Genomic DNA, 19903 nt, shown 5'->3' on the forward strand with positions numbered 1-19903 from the left:
TTGCCCATCTTTGCCTCCGCTCCTCTGGATAAATCCCAGCTGGCCCAAATTGCAAGAATAATTGCCTTCTCTTCTGAGAACCACCTTTGACACTACAGGCACACCTCAGAAATACTGCAGGCTAGGTTCCGGACCACTTCAATAAAGCTGATATCACAATAAAGGAAGTCACATGAATTTTTCTGGTTTCCCAGTGCATATAAAAGTCTGGTGAGTGCGCAATAGCATTACATCTAAAAAAAACAATGTACACACTTGAATTTAAAAATGCTTTACTACTTAAAAATGCTAACCATTATCTTACAATGCAAGGTTGCCATAACCTTCAATTTGTAAAGAGCTCAGTATCTGTGATGTGTAATAAAGCAAAGCACAATAAAACAAGGTGTCGATCCCTATATTCCCTCCACCAGACCTATCTTGCTAAAGCTCTATAAGGTAATGTCTAAGTCAGCTTGGGCTACCACGACAAATACCATAAACTGGGTGGCTTAAACAACAGAAATTTATTTTCTCACAGTGCTAGAGGCTGGGAAGTCCAAGATCAAGGTCCAGCAGGGTTTGGCTTGTAGTTTTCACATGGCCTTTCCTTGGTGTGTTCACAGAGAGAGAGAGAGAGAGGGAGAGGGAGAAGGAGAGAGGGAGGGAGGGGGAGAGGGGGAGGGGTGGAGAGAGAGAGAGAGAGAGAGGGAGGGAGGGAGGGAGAGAGAGCCAGTGCTCTCTGCTATCTCCTTTTATATGGGCACTAATAATCCCATCATGAGGACCCTATCATAATGACATCATCTAACCTAATTACTTCCTAAAGGCACACTGGGGATTAAGAGCTTCAACATATGAACTGGGGGGTGGGGGGAAGACACATATCCTCATTCCATAGCAAGTAGAATATTCCTTGAAACTTCCTCATGTACTAGCACTCTGAATAAAGGCTTACGTATGCTTAGCACTTATCTGATTTTCTTCTACAGTTTCTATTAATTAATTAATCAACTAACAATTGAATACTATGTACCACAGATTGTACTTGGTGCTAGGGTTATCAAATATATATCTGAGATTAACCAAGGCATTTCTACTGCTAAAATTAAATAATGAGAAATAGGGGGAAAATAGTTAGTTAATGGGTAAAACTTATCTATTTTAAAATACCATATAATTATATAAGAAATGCTAATGAATAATCATGAATAGCTTAATAGATTTTTCTTTTCAATAAATATATGACTTGATACTGTGATTTTTATATTATATATACACAATACAGTCATATTCATTGATAACAGTGGTTCCTTCAACATTTCATGGTGTTCCACAAAGTTCATTTAACACCTATCAGAACTCTGCATTGGTTTTAGATACCATGAAGCAGAAGTGAGACCATGTGAACCAAAACCCAGCATGTTCTGTTTCATAATGAAATCAGCCACCAACTTGCAAGAAAATGATTAGACATACTTTGGATTCTTCTGAAGGTTCTTCAAATCATTCTCAAACTGACGGTACTACCATAACAATATGAAATTACTTTAAAATGTATTTATACACTGTTATGTTATGTAGGCACTTCTGTCTTCATTGGAATCTATCTGTTTCAAAATTTATACTTATTCCCTTGACTTTTTTGATAAATACAATACCATATTGTAAAAGTTAACACAACTCTTGAAACAAGTAATTAAAGCACATAATCATTAATGAGTCACAGACTTTTCTGGATCAGCAAGTAAAACAACTAGCTGCCACATACTAAAGAGATACTCAAAATGAAAAGAATAAAAACAAGATGAAAGAAATTCACAGGAATATGGCTACTAAAGCCTGGTATACTTGTATTTTACGTGCAAAGTAAATTTCAAGGCAAAAAAGAAAAGCACCCTTAGTGATGAGAAGGACCTCTAAATCACGACTAAAAGAAAATTATTTCACCAGTAATATATAACAAGTAAATTTGTAATACTTCACTTCCCTAAGGAAAAAGGAAGTGAGGAAGGACGCCGTTATGACTATATAGCTCTTCCCTTCTCGCCTCACCTCCCTACCAGATGCAGAGTCCCAGAACCAGGGCTCCAGCTGTAGGTGCCAGAAGCAAGGATAATTCCCAAGAATAATTTCTAGCCTTTAAAGCTTAATGTCAGTACTCCTAAGGGCCTGATAGGGTGAGTCGTGCCATCAATCCATCTAGTAAAACCAAGACTGGCAGGGAATACTGCTGGATTGCGTGGTGGTTGAGATAGCCCACCATTTCTGTATCTACACAACCCTACACTGCATCAATGCACTGGGACGGAGGCACTTGCTAGACTAGTAGTGCTGCTGTCAATTTGGACCAGCACAGTGGTCAAACCTGACATTCTTTCCAAAGGACCAAAAGTTTGGGCAAAACTAAGTGACAGAGAGAAGGAAAAGTAACAGCTAAGGATAAAAGAATGAATAAATGGGTTATGCAATAAGGGAAATCCAGTATTATTATATTGATGCTCTGTGAGAGGCTCAGAGCAAGATATGATATTGTCTTGGGAGATTGGGATTGACAATATATACACTAATATGTATAAAACGGATAACTAATAAGAACCTGCTGTATAAAAAAATAAATAAAACAAAATTCAGAACAGATATGATATTGTCTCTTAGCTCAACTACACCAAATACCAGAATGCGTGAAGACATATGCTACTGAAACAACTTCCTGCTTTTGGAACCTGGCATGATCAAAGGGAATTCTGCGAACCTGAGTGGCATCACTCTGGGAGACAATTTAGTCATATGAAATGATGATGGACTAGATGGTTGATGAGTCGGTGGGACACTGGTAATATGCCAGCATCTTTTTTTTTTTAATTTTATTTATTTATTTATTTATTTTTGGCTGTGTCGGGTCTTTGTTTCTGTGCGAGGGCTTTCTCTAGTTGTGGCAAGCGGGGGCCACTATTCATCGCGGTGCACGGGCCTCTCACTGTCACGGCCTCTCTCATTGTGGAGCGCAAGCTCCAGACGCGCAGGCTCAGTAGTTGGGGCTCACGGGCCTAGTTGCTCTGCGGCATGTGGGATCTTCCCAGACCAGGGCTCAAACCCGTGTCCCCTGCATTGACAGGCGGATTCTCAACCACTGCGCCACCAGGGAAGCCCATGCCAGCATCTTTTGACTCACCATACTGCCATATGGTGTTAACACTGGCCTTGCTGATAAGATTCAACCACATTATGTAAACAGGCCTTTTGATAAGACTGATATTAATAATTAAATGTATTGGGAGATTTAAAGCCTCCTCAGGATTTAAGAAAATACTCAGCCGGAGGAAGAACTAGATTTCGTTAACCATCAGCTAGCTTCTATGCTAAACAGTTCTGCACAAGTTTATCATATGGTACAAATAACAATAGATCAAAGGGGAAAAACAAGTAATTAAAATAGTAGTACAAAAATATGAGAATGTATGTAATGGCCTTATAAGATGAATTAGTGGTTTCTTTAAATTTATCCCTACCCAACACTGGGCTCCTCCAAATGACAGACATACTCACTATGACACTATTGCTGTGTCCATCATATAAATGCTACGCTAAATTTAATACCCCCAAAAAATTATCATTTTGTTGTAAGAGAGCCTTGGCTGAAGGCCAGGAAGTGGCCTGTACAGTGAGGAACTAATCTTACCCAATGAGAGGTTTGGCCTTTGCTGCAGCTACTGGGAGGTGATCTCTAGGTTCTTGGAATATCATGCCTAACAGGAGTATCTTTGTCTGGGGCCTTCAGACACCAAACAGATTAAGAATGTAATTTATGATGGATATAATTTATTTGGGCCATGTAGTATCAGTTTTATCTGACATATTCCATAGCAAGGGATGGAAACTAAAGGGATCATCCCAACCTCAGGGAAGGGCTGGAGACTAAAGATCAGTCCTGCAGGCAGTATGTGACTGAGCAACCCCCAAAACTCTGGAAACCAAATGCTCAGGTGAGTTTCCTCGGTTGGCAATACTCCATTCGTACTGTCTCATGGATGCCGGGAAAGTAATGCTGCCCTAATTTCACAAGGAGAACAGGAGAGAAGCTCTGGGTTTCGTACTTCTGCTGAAATCTGCCTTGGGCACATCTTCTCTCAGCTGATTTTAATCTGTACCCTTTCCATGTAATAAACTGTAACTGTAAGTAGAACAGCTTTCAGTGAGTCCTGCTGAGTCCTTCTCACAAATTATTAAAACTAAAAGTGGTTTTGGGGACACCCCGAACCTGGAATTGGTGCCAGAAGTAAGGGTAGTCTTTTGAGATTGTTCCTTTTAACTGTGAAGTTGGCCCAAATTCCTTGCAGTTACTGAAATGCCAAATGCACTGTAATATGATGACTATCTTTATATAAAATGATCCCTGTAATGGCGCACATCCCAACTTCACCTACAACTCTAGTTTGACAATTTCTAACTATAAAATTACCTATTCTTTAGTAATTTCAAGATATTATACAAATACCTCCTCCATTAGCAGCATCAAAAATTCTAGTTTTCAAATGAGACTCAGGACTGTGGGGGACTGAAAGGAGTTTTATCTTAGCGTCAGGCTTCAAAGTTTTTCTATTTCATTGTAAAAGTGTAATGATTTTACATATACCAAGAGAATAACAGACAAATCATACCACAAATCCAAGCTTAAAGAGACGAAATCCGCCTGAAGCCCTTGTGGAGGCTGAGCGCATACCTATCCTTCATAAAATCTTATGGGATAAGGGATAAAAAACTCTTTAGAATTGAATTCTGTGTTATTTCCCTCAACAACTTCTATTAAAATAGGTTTGATCCATTTCCTGTAATGCATCAGTACACTTTACCCAAGAGTTAGCCATATTATATAAAACAGTACTAACATTAAGTAGATGAGGTTAATAAAAACTGTAATTATAAATCCCGAATATTGAATAAATTCCATGGGGAAAAAGTACGAGTTATGAGGAAATCCATGAATAACAAGTGAATTATTTTTTGCCTTTTATTTTTGGACTAGGGTAAGGAGAGAATACTTCAAAAAAAATACTTTCCATCCTAAGAATTTATTTAAGCCAGTACTTAATGTTTAAAACAAACACAGCAAAGCACACATACTCCATTACGTTCCACAAAACCGACCTAATTTGCCTTCAGAGACAGATTCTATCCAACAAAAAGTTAGTGTGCCTGAGACCTTAGGATCCTCGTCTGATCTGAAATGGCGAGCATTTTTATATGAATAAGCTATACCAAGCAAAACAAGTAAAGGTAAGCATGAAAAATATGAAAACATAATGACAACTGCTGCTCATTAGTTATTTTTTCCTGGTTTAGGTTCTTTACTTTTAATTGCAAGTTCTATCTCATGTTTCTTTACTTGTACCTATATTTTGCCAGTGTTTTATTGTATGAATTTTAAACTACCTAAATCCATTATGGAATGAGGTGAGAAAGAAAGGAATAAATTAAATGACTAGATACATAACTACACTATGAGGAAATACAATCCAGTGGGCGCTACACAATAACTGATGTAACTCTTTTTTAAGCCTATGTGTAGTCTAAATACTAGATGCAACAGTAACTCTTCCTAAAATATGACTTGACAATGGGAATGCTATGTTGCAGCAACCTATTAACCCGTAACCCAGTAAGAAGACCTTGAAAAAAACACAAGGTTCTAGAGGAAGAAAACCTCCAGAGATACATAATAAAATATATCCACTGAATACATTAGATGAAAACATCAGTCTCTGCCTCCAGAAGCTTAAAAACTAGTGGAAAATATGAGGCAAATATAAAAATAAATAAGTAATTTGATAATGTACACTATCCTATACCTTAACGAAGCATGTAACAAATTACAAAGTGATCATTCATTACACATATTCTGTATATTAGTTCTTGCATATATATATTTGTTTACATTAGTTCATCTGTACCATCCTTAGGAATGTGATGTGCCTTGAGCGGGTCCATATCCCATAATTGGGTTGAGTATAGTGGACCCTTTAGATATGAAAACTCATGTCTTTTAGCTCTATAGATGCTTTCAAGACTACTTCATTATCCTTTCTATTAATTGATTATAAGGTGCTAAGTGTGATTTTCTTTGAATTTATATTGTTTTGGTGCTGCAATTGTTGATTCTATAAATTCACATATTTCTCCAAAGTTGAGAAGTTTAGGGCTGTTCCTAAACTTCTGTTCCCTCCCTGCTCTCTTTCTGGGACTCCAATTATATATATGATAGATCTTTTTATTCACCTTTATTTTTTCAATCTTTTCATCTCTGTTCTTCATAGGATACTTCTGCTGATCTATATTCAATTTCACTGACTTTTTCCTATAAACCTCCTTTTGATACTGAAACCACTCAGTGAATTTTTATTAGAGATACTGTATTTTTCTGCTCTGAAATTCCCATTGGTTTTTTTATATTATCTATTTCATTGCAGAGATTTTCCATTATTCATTCATTTCAAACGTGTTTTCCTTTACTTCGTAGAGTATATTTAAAATAAGTCCTTATTTAAAGGTTTTGTCTGATAATTCTTAGTCCTAATGACTCTTCAGGTGGATAAATCAACTATTTTTTCTCTTGAGACTGAATCATAATTTCCTGATAGATTGAGTAATTTGGGGTTGTATCGTGTGCACTGTGATGTTGTCATGTATACTCTGCGTTCTATCAAAAATCTCTGGAAAATGTTAGCATTTTAGTTTTAACAGACAGTCAACGTGATTGAGACAACACAACTGAACCTCAAAAATACTAAGCTAAGTGAAATAAGGCAGTCAAACAAGACATGTTATATGATTTCATTTACATTAAATGTCCAGAACAGGCAAATCTATACAGATAGAAAGTAGATTAATGGTTGCTTAGGGCTGGGGAAATAGAGGAATAGGGAGGTGAGAACTTTAAGGTATGGGGGTTCTTTTTTTTTTTTTTAAAGAATTTATTTATTTATTTACTTATTTATTTATTTTTTGACTGTGTTGGGTCTTCATTGCTGCACACAGGCTTTCTCGAGTTGCGGCGAGCAGGGGTTACTCTTCGTTGCAGTGAGCAGGCTTCTCATTGCTGTGGCTTCTGTTGTTGCAGAGCATGGGCTCTAGGCATGTGGGTTTCAGTAGTTGTGGCTCGCGGGCTCTAGAGTGCAGGCTCAGTAGTTGTGGTGCACAGGCTTAGTTGCTCCACGGCATGTGGGATCTTCCCGGATCAGGGCTCAAACCGGTGTCCCCTGCATTGGCAGGTGGATTCTTAACCACTGTGCCACCAGGGAAGCCCCTGGGGTTTCTTTTTGAAGTGATGAAAATGGTTTTGGGCTGAGGTGGACAGAGTTCCCAAGATGGTGGAGTAGGAAGACCCTGAGCACACCTCCTCTCATGGGCACACCAAAATTACAACTATTTATAGAACAACTATTGATGCAAAACTGGAACCTACCAGAAAAGATCACTACAACTAAAGATTTAAAGAAGGAACCACAATGAGTCGGGTAGGAGAGGCAGAGTCATGGTATAGCAAAGACCCGTATCTCAGGGTGGCTGGCACACAAACGGGAGGGTAATTACAATTGCAGAGGTTCTCCCCAAGGAGTGAGGGGTCTGAGCCCCTCATTGGGCTCCTGAGCCCAGGAGTCCCATATTGGGAAGAGGAGCCCCCAGAATGTTTAGCCTTGAAGGCCAATGGGGCTTACTTTTGGGAGACCAGAGGGCTGTGGGAAATACAGATTCTATTCTTAAAGGGCACACACAAAATCTCACATTCTCCAGGACCCAGGCAGAAGCGGTAATCTGAAAGGAGCCTGGGTCAGACCTACCTGCTGATCTTGGAGAGTCTCCTGGAGAGGCAGGAAGTGACTGAAACTTCACTCTGGGGACTTAGATACTGGCAGCAGCCAATCTGGGGAGCTGCATTCTACCACGTGGACACTAGTGCTGGCAAGCACCATTTTGGAATCCTCCCTCTAGCTTATTAGCCCCAGGATCCAGTCCTACTCACTAGCAGGCTGACACAAGCTTTGGGACACCCTGTACCCCACAGCCAGCTGTGTCAGGAGCCAGCCCCATCCACAGCAGTCTGACACCAGCTCTGGGACCTCTAGCCCTGCTGCCAGACCCCAGGACCCAGCTCCACCCACCAGTGGGCCAGCATTAACCCCAGGACCTGGCTCCACCTACCAGTGGGTGAGCAACAGCTCTGGAATTGCCTAGACCCAGACCCCACCCAACGAGCCAGCACTAGCCCTGGGGCCCTCTGGAGTTCTACAACCAGCTGCCTTGTGACATGGCCCGACCAACCATGCCTACAAGACCATCCACAGTATTCAGCCCACCACAACAGAAGGATCCACACAGCCCACACAGGGGTACCCCTACAGCATATAGCTCTGGTGACCAAAGTGGAGTCACATAGGACATCTCCTACAGAAGGCCACTTCTCCAAGGTTGGAAAATATAACTAACCTCCCAGATACATAGAAACAAAGACAGCAAATTAGGCAAATTGAGGTGACAGAGAAACATGTTACAAATGAAGAAACAAGATAAAACGCCAGAAGAATTAAGAAAAGTGTAGACAGGCAACCTACCCAAGAAAGAGTTCAAGCATGAACTCTTTCTCTCAACAAAAAAAATGAACTCTTTATTCCCAACAAACAAAAGTCCAGGACCAGATGTCTTCACATGTGAATTCTACCAAACATTTAAAGAAGAGTTAACACCTGCACTTCTCAAACTACTCCAAAACACTGAAAAGGAAGGAACACTTCCGCTACATCCTACAGGTCCAGCATCACCATGATACTAAAACCAGACAACAATATCACAAAAAAAGAAAACTACAGGCCAATGTCACTGATGAACAGACGTAAAAATCCCCAACAAAATACTAGTTAATCATATCCAGCAACACATTAAAAGGATCATATACCATGGTCAAGTGGGTTTTATCCCAGGGATGCAAGTATGGTCTGCAAATCAAAGTGATATACCACACTAACAAACTGAAGAACAAAAATCATATGATCAGCTCAATAGATGCAGAAAAAACTTTTGACAAAATACAACACCAATGTATGATAAAAACTCTCCACAAAGAGGGCATAGAGGGAATATGCCTCAACATAATAAAGGCCATATATGATAGGCCCACAGCTAACATCATACTCAGTGGTGAAAAGCTGAAAGCATTTCCCGTAAGGTCACGAACAAGACAAGGATGCCCACTCTTGCCACTTTCACTCAATGTAATATTAGCAGTCCTAGCCACAGCAATCAGACAAGAAAAAGAAATAAAAAGGATTTGAATTGGAAGGGAAGAAGTAAAACTGTCACTTTCTGCAGATGACATGATACTGTACATAGAAAATCCTAAAGACACCACCAAAAAACTACTAGAGCTCATCAATGAATCTGGTAAAGTTGCAGGATACAAAATTAATTTACAGAAATCTGTTGCATTTCCATACACTAACAACAAACTGTCAGAAAGAGAAATTAAGGAAACAATCCCATTTACAATCTCATCAGAAGAATAAAATACCTGGGAATAAGGCTAACTAAGGCGGTAAAAGACCTGTACTCAGAAAACTATAAGATACTGATGAAAGAAACTGAAGACAACACAAACAGATGGAAAGATATACTGTATTCATGGAGTGGAAGAATATCATAAAAATGACCATACTATGCAAGCCAATCTACAGATTCAATGCAATCACTATCAACATACCCAGGGCATTTTTCACAGAACTAGAACAACTTAAAATTTGTATGGAAACACAAAAGGCAAAGGCAAAGGCAATAAAAGCAAAAATAAACAAATGGGATCTAATTAGATTTAAAAGCATTTGCACAGCAAAGGAAATCTGACAGAATAAAGAGACAACCTACTGAATGGGAGAAAATATTTCACCAAAACTGATATTAGCAATAAGGGGTTAATATCCAAAATATATAAACAGCTCATGCAACTCAATATCAAGAAAACAGGGCGGGCTTCCCTGGTGGTGCAGTGGTTGAGAGTCCGCCTGCCGATGCAGGGGATACGGGTTCGTGCTCCGGTCCGGGAAGATCCCACATGCCACGGAGCGGCTAGGCCCATGAGCCATGGCCGCTGAGCCTGCGCGTCCAGAGTCTGTGCTCCGCAACGGGAGAGGCCACAACAATGAGAGGCCCACGTACCGCAAAATAAAAAAAAAGAAAACAAACAACCCAATTTAAAAGGGGGCATAAGACCCAAATAGACATTTTTCCAAAGAAGACATACAGATGGCCAACAGGCACAAAAGAGATGCTCAACATCATTAATCAGCAGAGAAATGCAAATTAAAACCACAATGAAATAATCACCTCACACCTGTCAGAATGGATAACATCAAAAAACCACAAATAACACGTGTTGGCAAGGATGTGGAGAAAAGGGAACCCTCATACACTGTTGGCGGGAATGTAAACTGGTATAGCCACTGTGGAAAACAGTGTTGATGTTCCTCAAAAAGCTAAAAATAGAACTATCCTATAATCCAGCAAGTTCATGTCTGGGTATGTATCTGAAGAAAACAAAAACACTAATTTGAAAAGATACATGCACCCCAATGTTCATAGCAGCATTATTTACAATAGCCAAAATACGGACACAACCTAATTGTCTATCAATAGATGAATGGATAAAGATGTGGTATACACACACACACACACACAAAATGGAATACTATTCAGCCATTATAAAGAGTGAAATTTTGCCATTTGCAACAACATGGATGGACCTGGAGGGTATCATGCTTAGTGAAATAAGTCAGACAGAGAAAGACAAATACTGTATGTTATCACTTATATGTGGAATCTAAAAAATAAGATAAATGAATGAATATAACAAAAAAGAAACAGACTCACAGATATAGAGAACAGACTAGTAGTTACCAGTGGAGGTGGGGGGTAAGATAGGGGAGGGGATTAAGAGATACAAACTACTATGTATAAAATAAACTACAAGGATATATTGTACAGCACAGGGACTACAGCCAATATTTTATAATAACCACAAATAGAGTATAATCTATAAAAACTTTGAATCACCACTTTATACACGTAAAACTAATATAATATTGTAAATCAACTACACTTCAATTAAAGAAATTTTTAAATATAAAAATGGACTGAGGTGATAGTTGCACTTATCTGTGAATATAGTAAAAACCACTGTATACTTTAAATGACTGACTAGTATGATATGTGATTTATATCTCAATAAAGCTGTTAAAGAAGATTATTTATAATTTAATCTCACAGCAATTTTTACGCAGATCCCCTGAATACCACTGGCAAGTTATACAAAAAAACAGAGATCATTCTTTCCTAAGGGTGAAAAAAGTTTGGAAAAAAAATCACATGAAGCAGCAATACAACAATGATTTCAAATGTTAATTATCAAAGATAATATCTAGTGCAATTATGAGTACAGCCAACAAAAGTTTGTGATTTTTATATCTTTTTTTAAATTGCCTTTGAAGGGTTTAAAATGGAGAGGGAATTCTCCATTTTTTTAAACTGCTTTAAAAGTTTAGTCTACCATGATCTGACTATATGGATATCTATTTTCACTAAGAACTTTAAAATATTTTTTCCTTCTGCAAAATGATAAGTGCTCCATAATAAAGGAAATTATCTCTGCAGATTATGTACACATATCTAATTCTCTCTAAAAGTATACAACTTTAAAGTGTTGTATACTTTATAATATCATTGATGTTTGTAACAGAACAATCTGCCAACCATCAAAGACCTTCCCTTCTCAATCAAAGTAGTTTCAAGCAAGGTACTTCTAGTTTGGAGGCAAAATGTGCAGTACTCTTAAAATGGTGTTATAGAAAACTATACTAGAAACAGAAATCAAGGTAAGACCTTAGTCCCTGAAGGACACAGGGTATCAGAAGGTGACATTTTGATTATCTACGTAGAGTATCTATATGGTACTGAAGAATACCACAGGAGTCCTCATCTTTCCATTTCTGTCATCTGAAACTAAACCGCAAGATAATCAAACACAATATTTGTAATGAGATCAATTAATTAGACTGTTCTAGTGGGATTGTGTGTCTTTCATTATTAGCATTTTTGAAGTTGTAGCTGACAACTTGAACACAAAGTCTACTGCTGAGTTTAGTTAGCATATTTATTTAGAAATAAGTTGGGTTTTTTTTCAACCTATAATTAGGGCTTACTTTACCATAACCCAGTATTTGGCACACACTGTAATCAACCTGAGTCAGATACACCCAATGATGCTGTGTAGTTGTTAGAAATAACCTCTATTCACAAATTTTGCATATAAGCAAATAAATGATCGAAAAGAGAGGACATACCCTGAAAATGTAAACTGCTTATTCAGCAAATAACAAATGGAAATGCTGGCATTTCAAACTTTAAGGTGAAAATTAAAGTGCACCTATGGCAAAGTCTAATATCTGAGTTGAGAGGTGACTGAAAAGAAGATATTTTATGACTGCTAAAATAGCATTTCAATAAACGCGGGGGGGGGAACCATTTTGTTAAAAGCAAAGGGAAAAAATGGACATGCTTTTATAATGCTGATATTTTTTGATACAGTTGACCTTTGAACAACATTTGGTTTGAACTGGGTGGGTCTACTTACACATGACCTTTTTAAAATAGTAAATATTACAGATGGAGGAACCTCAAATATGGCGGAACTAAGGATAAGGGTGGAACTAAGGATACAGAGGGCAGACTATAAAGTTATAGGTGGATTTTCAACTGCATGAGTGTCAAAATCCTAACTCCCACAATGTTCAAGAGTAACCTGTGTTGTATTTTTCTAAGTATTCAAGTGCTATCTTTAACATTAAAATAATGATAATATATTACTTCTGAACCTTAATGGTCATTCTCTGTGTATCGTGTTTACTTTGGTTCTCCTTCCTTAGCTAAGCTAATTCAATCTATTGAAATGTCTTCTTCCTATCGTATACATGGCTTTTTCCCAAGAGGTCTTCCTGATTCACCTGTTCGCCTAACTTATTTATTCTTTTATTTTACATCTCCACAATGTTTAGTATACAACTTTACTACTTTTTTTAACCTGGTTTTGTCATCATTTAATTGCTCTCTATTATTACTGTTAAATTTATCCACGTAACTTCTCAAAATGAGGGGGTATTTCTTTCATTTCTGTTGTCTCTCTCACCCAAGAAAGTAGCTAGAACACTGGGAAAACAGTACTGATTGAACAAAACTTTCACGATGAATGAATTTACAAAATTAAAAATTTGTCCAACTTGGGCACAACTATGAAGCATAAGTATTTTGTTAAACATCTTCTTTCAAAAGACAATAAATTGAAAGTAAAGAGCATATTATATTACTTAACATAAAAGCAAGGGATATCTTACAGCTGCCCCCAACACCCGGGACAAAAGTATCCACAGGAAAAAGAGATTATTAAATGTTTGCTTGAAATGTGTCATCTAGGATACTAATGTAATTAAATATAAAGGGAAAGATGATTTACTTTTTTTTTTGCGGTACGTGGGCCTCTCACTGTTGTGGCCTCTCCCATTGCGGAACACAGGCTCCAGACGCGCAGGCTCAGCGGCCATGGCTCACGGGCCCAGCTGCTCCGCGGCATGTGGGACCTTCCTGGACCGGGGCACGAACCCATGTCCCCTGCATCGGCAGGCGGACTCTCCACCACTGCGCCACCAGGGAAGCCCAATGATGATTTACTTTTATTTCCCATAAGACACCTTATCTACACTCTCATTATTTTCCTCCTAACCTCTGGCTGTTCCTAACTTCTAGCTGTTCCTTCTTAGTTTGCTTCCTTGACTACTCCTACTCCACTCAGGCTCCAAAAACTGGAGCTCTTCAGGGCTCAGTCCTGGATCCTCTTCAATACTGACTCTGTTTCACAGAGTGAGCTCAGCTTATCCCATGATTTGCGTATCATCTATGTGTTAATGGCACCCACATACTTGAATTACAGATACCAGCCTTACAGGTGGTAAGAAAAATCACTTCCTGACAGGCCAGGAGCCTAAGCAAATCTGTCAATCTTGAGAAATTCACCAAAGTTTATAAGAATTGCATATGTAACATAAAGAACTTCTTGGGTTTGGTTTCCAGACTTCAGAAGAACAAGTAATCAAATTACTTTTTTCCTTAAAATCTTATTATTTTGAAGTCATTGCACACTCAAAGCAAATTGCAAAAACAGTACAATGAGTCCCATTACCCTTCTACCCAGCGTCCCCCCTTACTCCCTATAACATATTATAGCTGTAGCACAATAGTAAAATGAGGAAACTGACACCTGTACATTAATGTTAGATTATAGACCTTAGTCAGTTCCCATCCTTTGTTTCAACCTTCGTGCATGTGTATGTAGTTCCATGCAATTTTATCCCACTCACAGATTTGTGTAACTACTACCACAATCAAGATACACAACTGTTCCATCACCACAAAAAAGAACTCCCTCTTGCTGCCTTTTTGGCCACGCAGCGCAGCATGTGGGATCTTAGTTCCTTGACCAGGGATCGAACCCATGCCCCCTGCAGTGGAAGCGTGGTGTCTTAACCACTGGGGCATCAGGGAATTCCCTCATGCTGTCTTTTTATATTCCCTCTCACTCCCCACACTCTTCCCTGCCCCTCTACCCTGGAAACCATTAATCTGTCCTCTATCTCTGTAGTTTTGGTATTTCAAGAATGTTACATAAATGGAATCATACAATATGTAACATTTTGAGTTTTAGTTCTTTTCACTAAGCATAATGCCCTTAAGGTCCATCCAGGTTGCTGCATGTATCAGTAATTCATTCCTTTTTATTGTTGAGTAATAATCTGTTACATGGATATACCAGAGTTTGTTCAACCATCACCCACTGAAGGGCATCTAGGCTGTTTCCAGCATTTTGCTATTACAAATAAATCTGCTATGAACATTCATGTACAGGTTTTTCTGTGAATATAAGTTTTAATTTTTCTGGGATAAATACCTTAAAATGTAATTGCTGGGTCACAGTAAGTAAGTACATGTACTTACTTACATAAGTACATGTACTTACTTACACAGTAAGTAAGTACTGTACTTACTTACACAGTAAGTAAGTACTGTACTTACTTACACAGTAAGTACAGTAAGTACATGTTTAATTTTTTTTTTAACTTTCAAACTGTTTTCCAGAGTAGCTGTACACATTCTTATCAGCAACGTGTGAGAGATCTACTTTCTCTGCATATCAGCATTTAGTATTATCACTACTTTTTATTTTAGTTATTCTAATACCTTCTCATTTGTATCTCATTGTAGTTTTAATCTGCATTTTTCTAATGGCTAATGATGTTGAACATCTTTTCGTGTGCTTAGTTGACATCTCTATCTCCCTTTGGGTGAAATGTCTGTTCATGTGTTTTGCCCACTTTATAACTGGATTGTTCAAGATTTTTAAATTTTGTTTTGAGAGTTTTTTTTTTAACATATTCTACATATAAGGCCTTTGTCAGATGTGTGGTTTGCAAATATTTTTTCCCCTTCTATAGCTTGCCTTTTTATCTTCTTACCAGAATCTTATGTAGAACACGTTTTTAATTTTGATTAAGTCCACTTCACTAGTTTTTGTTTTAGGGACCATGTTTTTGGTGTCATATCTAAAAACTCCTTACCAAACCCAAAGTCCAGAAGATGTTCTCCATTGTTTTCTTCTAAAACTTTTATACTTTTACACTGTACATTTAAACCAATGATCCATTTTGAATTTTTTTTTTTGTATTTGTGTGAGGTTTAGGGAAGTTTGTTTTTTTTGCCTATTATTCTAGCCCGTTTGTTGAAGACTATGTTTCCTACGCTGAACTGCTTTTGCAACTTTGTCAAAATCAGTTGGGAGTTATTTGTGTTAGTCTCTGTCTGGGTCCTCTATTTTGTCTAGTGATCTATGCGTTTATTCCTCCACCATTATCAGAGTCTTGCTTAAGCTTAAGATAGTGATATAGTAAGTCTTAATATCAGGTAGAGGGATTCTTCCTAATTTATTCTCCTTTTTCAAAATCATTTTAGCTACTTTAGTTGCTGCCTTTCCCTATACACTTTAAAATAAGCTTGTTTTTATCTTTAAAAAATCTTCACTACTCTAAACAAAATTTTTGTTTATGTCTTGTGTTTTGTGTCCCCCAACAGACTGGAAGCATCTTCAGTGTCAGGACTGTACGCTATACTTACTTAAAATTTCACATACTTTAGCACAATGCTATTTATAAAAGAGGACTCAATAAATATTTCCTCAGTAAAGCATTTGCTGAAAATATTCTATCCAGAAAATGGGAATCACATTTTAAGAAGCACATCGATGCATCGGAACATGTCCACTGACAGGCAAAGGGAAAGACAAGAAGGGAGGGAGAAGAGGTATGGGAGTGGTCACAGGCTAAGAGTGTGTGTGTGTGTGTGCGTGTGTGTGTGTGTGTGTACACATGTGTGAGACAGTGGGAGAGAAAATGTGTTTGTCAATTTTGACAAGAGACACTATAAATGTTTAGACGTTTAACCTAAAGAAGAGATGACTTCTGAAGGCATGATGACTATAAGATAAACTGTATTATTATATGTGGCTCTGAAGGCAAAACTAGGACCAATGATTAAGAGAAAAAGAAATTCAGCTTAACATAAAGTAAAATTCTATAACACTGGAGCTGTCCAACAATGGAATAAATAGGATTCATTTAACATTAAGTACCTTGTAAAATTAGAGGTACTCAAGCAGCACTCAGGGCTGAAATGGATTACAATCCACATTTCAATATCGGAAAGATAGTTGTTACCCAGAATGCTGTCCTGAGAAGAATTATGAGACTGCGTATATAGTCAGTGGGAAGGAGTCCTGTGATCAGTTAAGAATATTTGTCACAGCCTGGCAGAAGGGAGGGTAACAAAAATACCTCATATTTACTATCTCTAATCTAGATGAATTATTTTCAGAAATAATATAAGTCCTCGTTGTGAATTTAGACGTGAACTGAGTAAGGTTTCTCTTAAACTCCACGAGTCTAAGACTAGCATTCTTTAAATGTTCAATGAAGTGATTTTTTAAAGTACTTTTAAATGACAGTCCTCAGCTAGGATCTTGGCTTACTGCTTAAGCAACAAAACAGCACTTGAGTTTCTCATCCAAATAATTCACTCTTGAGACAACAATGCCACCTTAGAAACTGCATTGTGCTTTACAGTTTTCAAAGTATGTTCATGTTTTTGCTTTCAAGAAAATTTGTGACTATCAGATATCGACAGAGAAAAGCATGTGAATAGGAAAAGTCAAACTGAGATCTGAAAAATACAAAATTTTTTAACCAAATTATTCTTCTTTTAATAATGTACTAAAACTTCACTGCTAATTAAATCAATCAGCATAAGATACCCAAATCTTAAAACAAACAAACTCTGAAACAGAAAATTTTTCTTCTTCCTACATTCTTGCTCTTCACAGAGATTACTCTCATCACCCACAACTCAAAACGAAAGAGCCGGGCTTCCCTGGTGGCGCAGTGGTTGAGAGTCCGCCTGCCAATGCAGGGGACACAGGTTCGTGCCCCGGTCTGGGAAGATCCCACATGCCGCGGAGCGGCTGCGCCCGTGAGCCATGGCCGCTGAGCCTGCGCGTCTGGAGCCTGTGCTCCGCAACGGGAGAGGCCACAACAGTGAGAGGCCCGCGTACCGCAAAAAAAGAAAAAGCCATTGCTGTCTTCGAGCGTAAGTTATCACGAGTGAGGTCACTAGACCAGCAGGGGCAGAAGCAGCAGCATCACCTGGGAAGGTGTTAGAGATGCCAAGTCCCCAGACCCATCCAACCTACTCAATCAGAAACTCTGGAGTTTTAACAGCCCTCCATATGATTCTGATGCATGCTGAAGATCAAACTATGGTCTTAGAAAATGGTTGTTTCTTTCCAACATGCCAGGAGCCCTTCCCTTTCCCTGCTTCTCCTTAGCGTCTCTTTACTTTCTCACATTTTGCACAAACCAAAGATTTTCTCATTTGAGTGATCAATTCACCAATAACTTTGTGAGGATTTCCTACTTTCTTTCTTTTAAAAATGTGAGACTGCCTTTTAAACCATCCAATAAGTTTTAACATTTTTTACTACACATAAATTATTATGAGATGTTTACAGAGATTTTTAATATGTGTCAACAGGCGTAAGAACAATCTTACACAAAAATCATTTTGTAAATGGCCTGCTTTTTCATTCCATCTTAAACGGTACACAAAATAACACATTTGTAGGAAATTCTTAAAATAAATCATTATACCTGTCGAACAGTTTACAAAGAAGAAAGTATTCCATGGCAATCAAAATCACCACTTTCTTACAGAAACATCTCTTTTGACATTTATACAATCCGCTCCTTCACTGCATCTTACTCACCTGTGTACATAATGCAGTTGATGAACTGAATCAATTGCTATCACCATCTCAGCCAAGTAAAATCGAGCCATATCTTCAGGCAATCTATCTTCAAATTTGCTTAGTAGAGTAAGCAAATCCCCACCAACATAATAATCCATAACCAGGTACTGAGAATGAAAAATAAAATGTACTCAATAAATAAGGGGGAAAAAACAATGTATCTAATGTAAACCAAGGTCAAATAGCACTGGATCAAATACTTTTGTTGTTAATTAACAAGGAGCTGGGTAAGATGATCAGCAGCAGTCACTTATAAGTCTTGAAAATTTCGTAAAACAGTTAATAAATCTTCTAAAAACTGGGGCAGGAAACAATATAGGACTATCACTGCTTTGTTGTTGTTGTTTGCAAAGTAAAAATATGGAAAAGTAACATCATCATCAACTACAACAACAGACCACAGTTTTACCAACATTTCATAGAAGAAAAAACATTTAAATTCTCCAAATAAATTTTTAAAACTCAGAATAAGACAGTCATTTATGTTGAATAAATTCATCTTCATCTCACTACATTTTCCTTATTTCATCTTGAACCAATAACAACTTTATTATGACCAGCACTTGGATCAGCATTTGGAAGCCACTGGTATATAAAATATATAGCAATTCTCACCATATGCTTCTCTTCCCATTTCTGATACTGTGCAAGTATCAGAATGGATTTTTCTTAAGTATACATAAACAGAAGCCAACTAATTTTAGATAGGAACTCTTACAGGTATGTGTGTGTGATACTGTGATTTATAATAAGAAATATATATTTTTTGGAATAGAGCAGAGAGTTCCTTAAAACCATTGGAATTTCCTAAGTGACAAGATAAAGGTGTCTTTTGTTATTTATAACAAGCCCTTTCAACCACACCTAAGTTTATGTTAATGAGGTGACTTTTGGAAAACCCCTAGGAAACCTAAGGATGGGAGCTGGTTGCCAGGGAACCAACCAAGATTAGGGTATTGGAACTTACAGTCTCACACCCTCACCTCCCAACCCCGGACCTCCAGGGAAAGGGACTGGAAGTTGAATCAATCATCAACGGTCATATGATCCAACAATCCCACTCCTGGGCTTATATCTGGAGAAAACTCTAATTCAAAAAGAAACATGTACCCCAATGTTCATAGCAGCACTATTTACAATAGCCAAGACATGGAAGCAACCTAAATGTCCAAGGACAGAAGAATAGATAAAGAAGATGTGGTATATATATACAATGGAATACCACTAAGCCATAAAAAAGAATAAAATAATGCCATTTGCAGCAACATGGATGGACCTAGAGATTATCATACTAAGTGAAATTAAGTCAGAAAGAGAAAGACAAATACCACAAGATATCACTTATATGTAGAATCTAAAATGTAACACAAATGAACTTATGTTCAAAACAGAAACAGACTCACAGACATAGACATAAACAAACTT

At 37.9% G+C, this 19903-nt stretch overlaps 1 protein-coding gene across 11 annotated transcripts in view; it reads right to left on the reverse strand.

The window, feature by feature from the left end:
* The window catches only part of CDC42BPA (CDC42 binding protein kinase alpha), a 324813-nt gene that overhangs the window by 177923 nt on the left and 126987 nt on the right, over window positions 1–19903 (reverse strand). For all 11 annotated transcript variants that reach the window (XM_082655136.1, XM_082655135.1, XM_082655134.1 and 8 more), the window contains exon 5: window positions 18437–18585. In XM_082655136.1, the coding sequence (XP_082511262.1) occupies window positions 18437–18585 (149 nt within the window). The remainder of the gene's footprint in view (window positions 1–18436; window positions 18586–19903) is intronic.

The sequence above is a fragment of the Grampus griseus genome (genome assembly GCF_964374135.1).
Source record: "Grampus griseus genome assembly, chromosome: 1".
Lineage (NCBI taxonomy): Eukaryota > Metazoa > Chordata > Mammalia > Artiodactyla > Delphinidae > Grampus > Grampus griseus.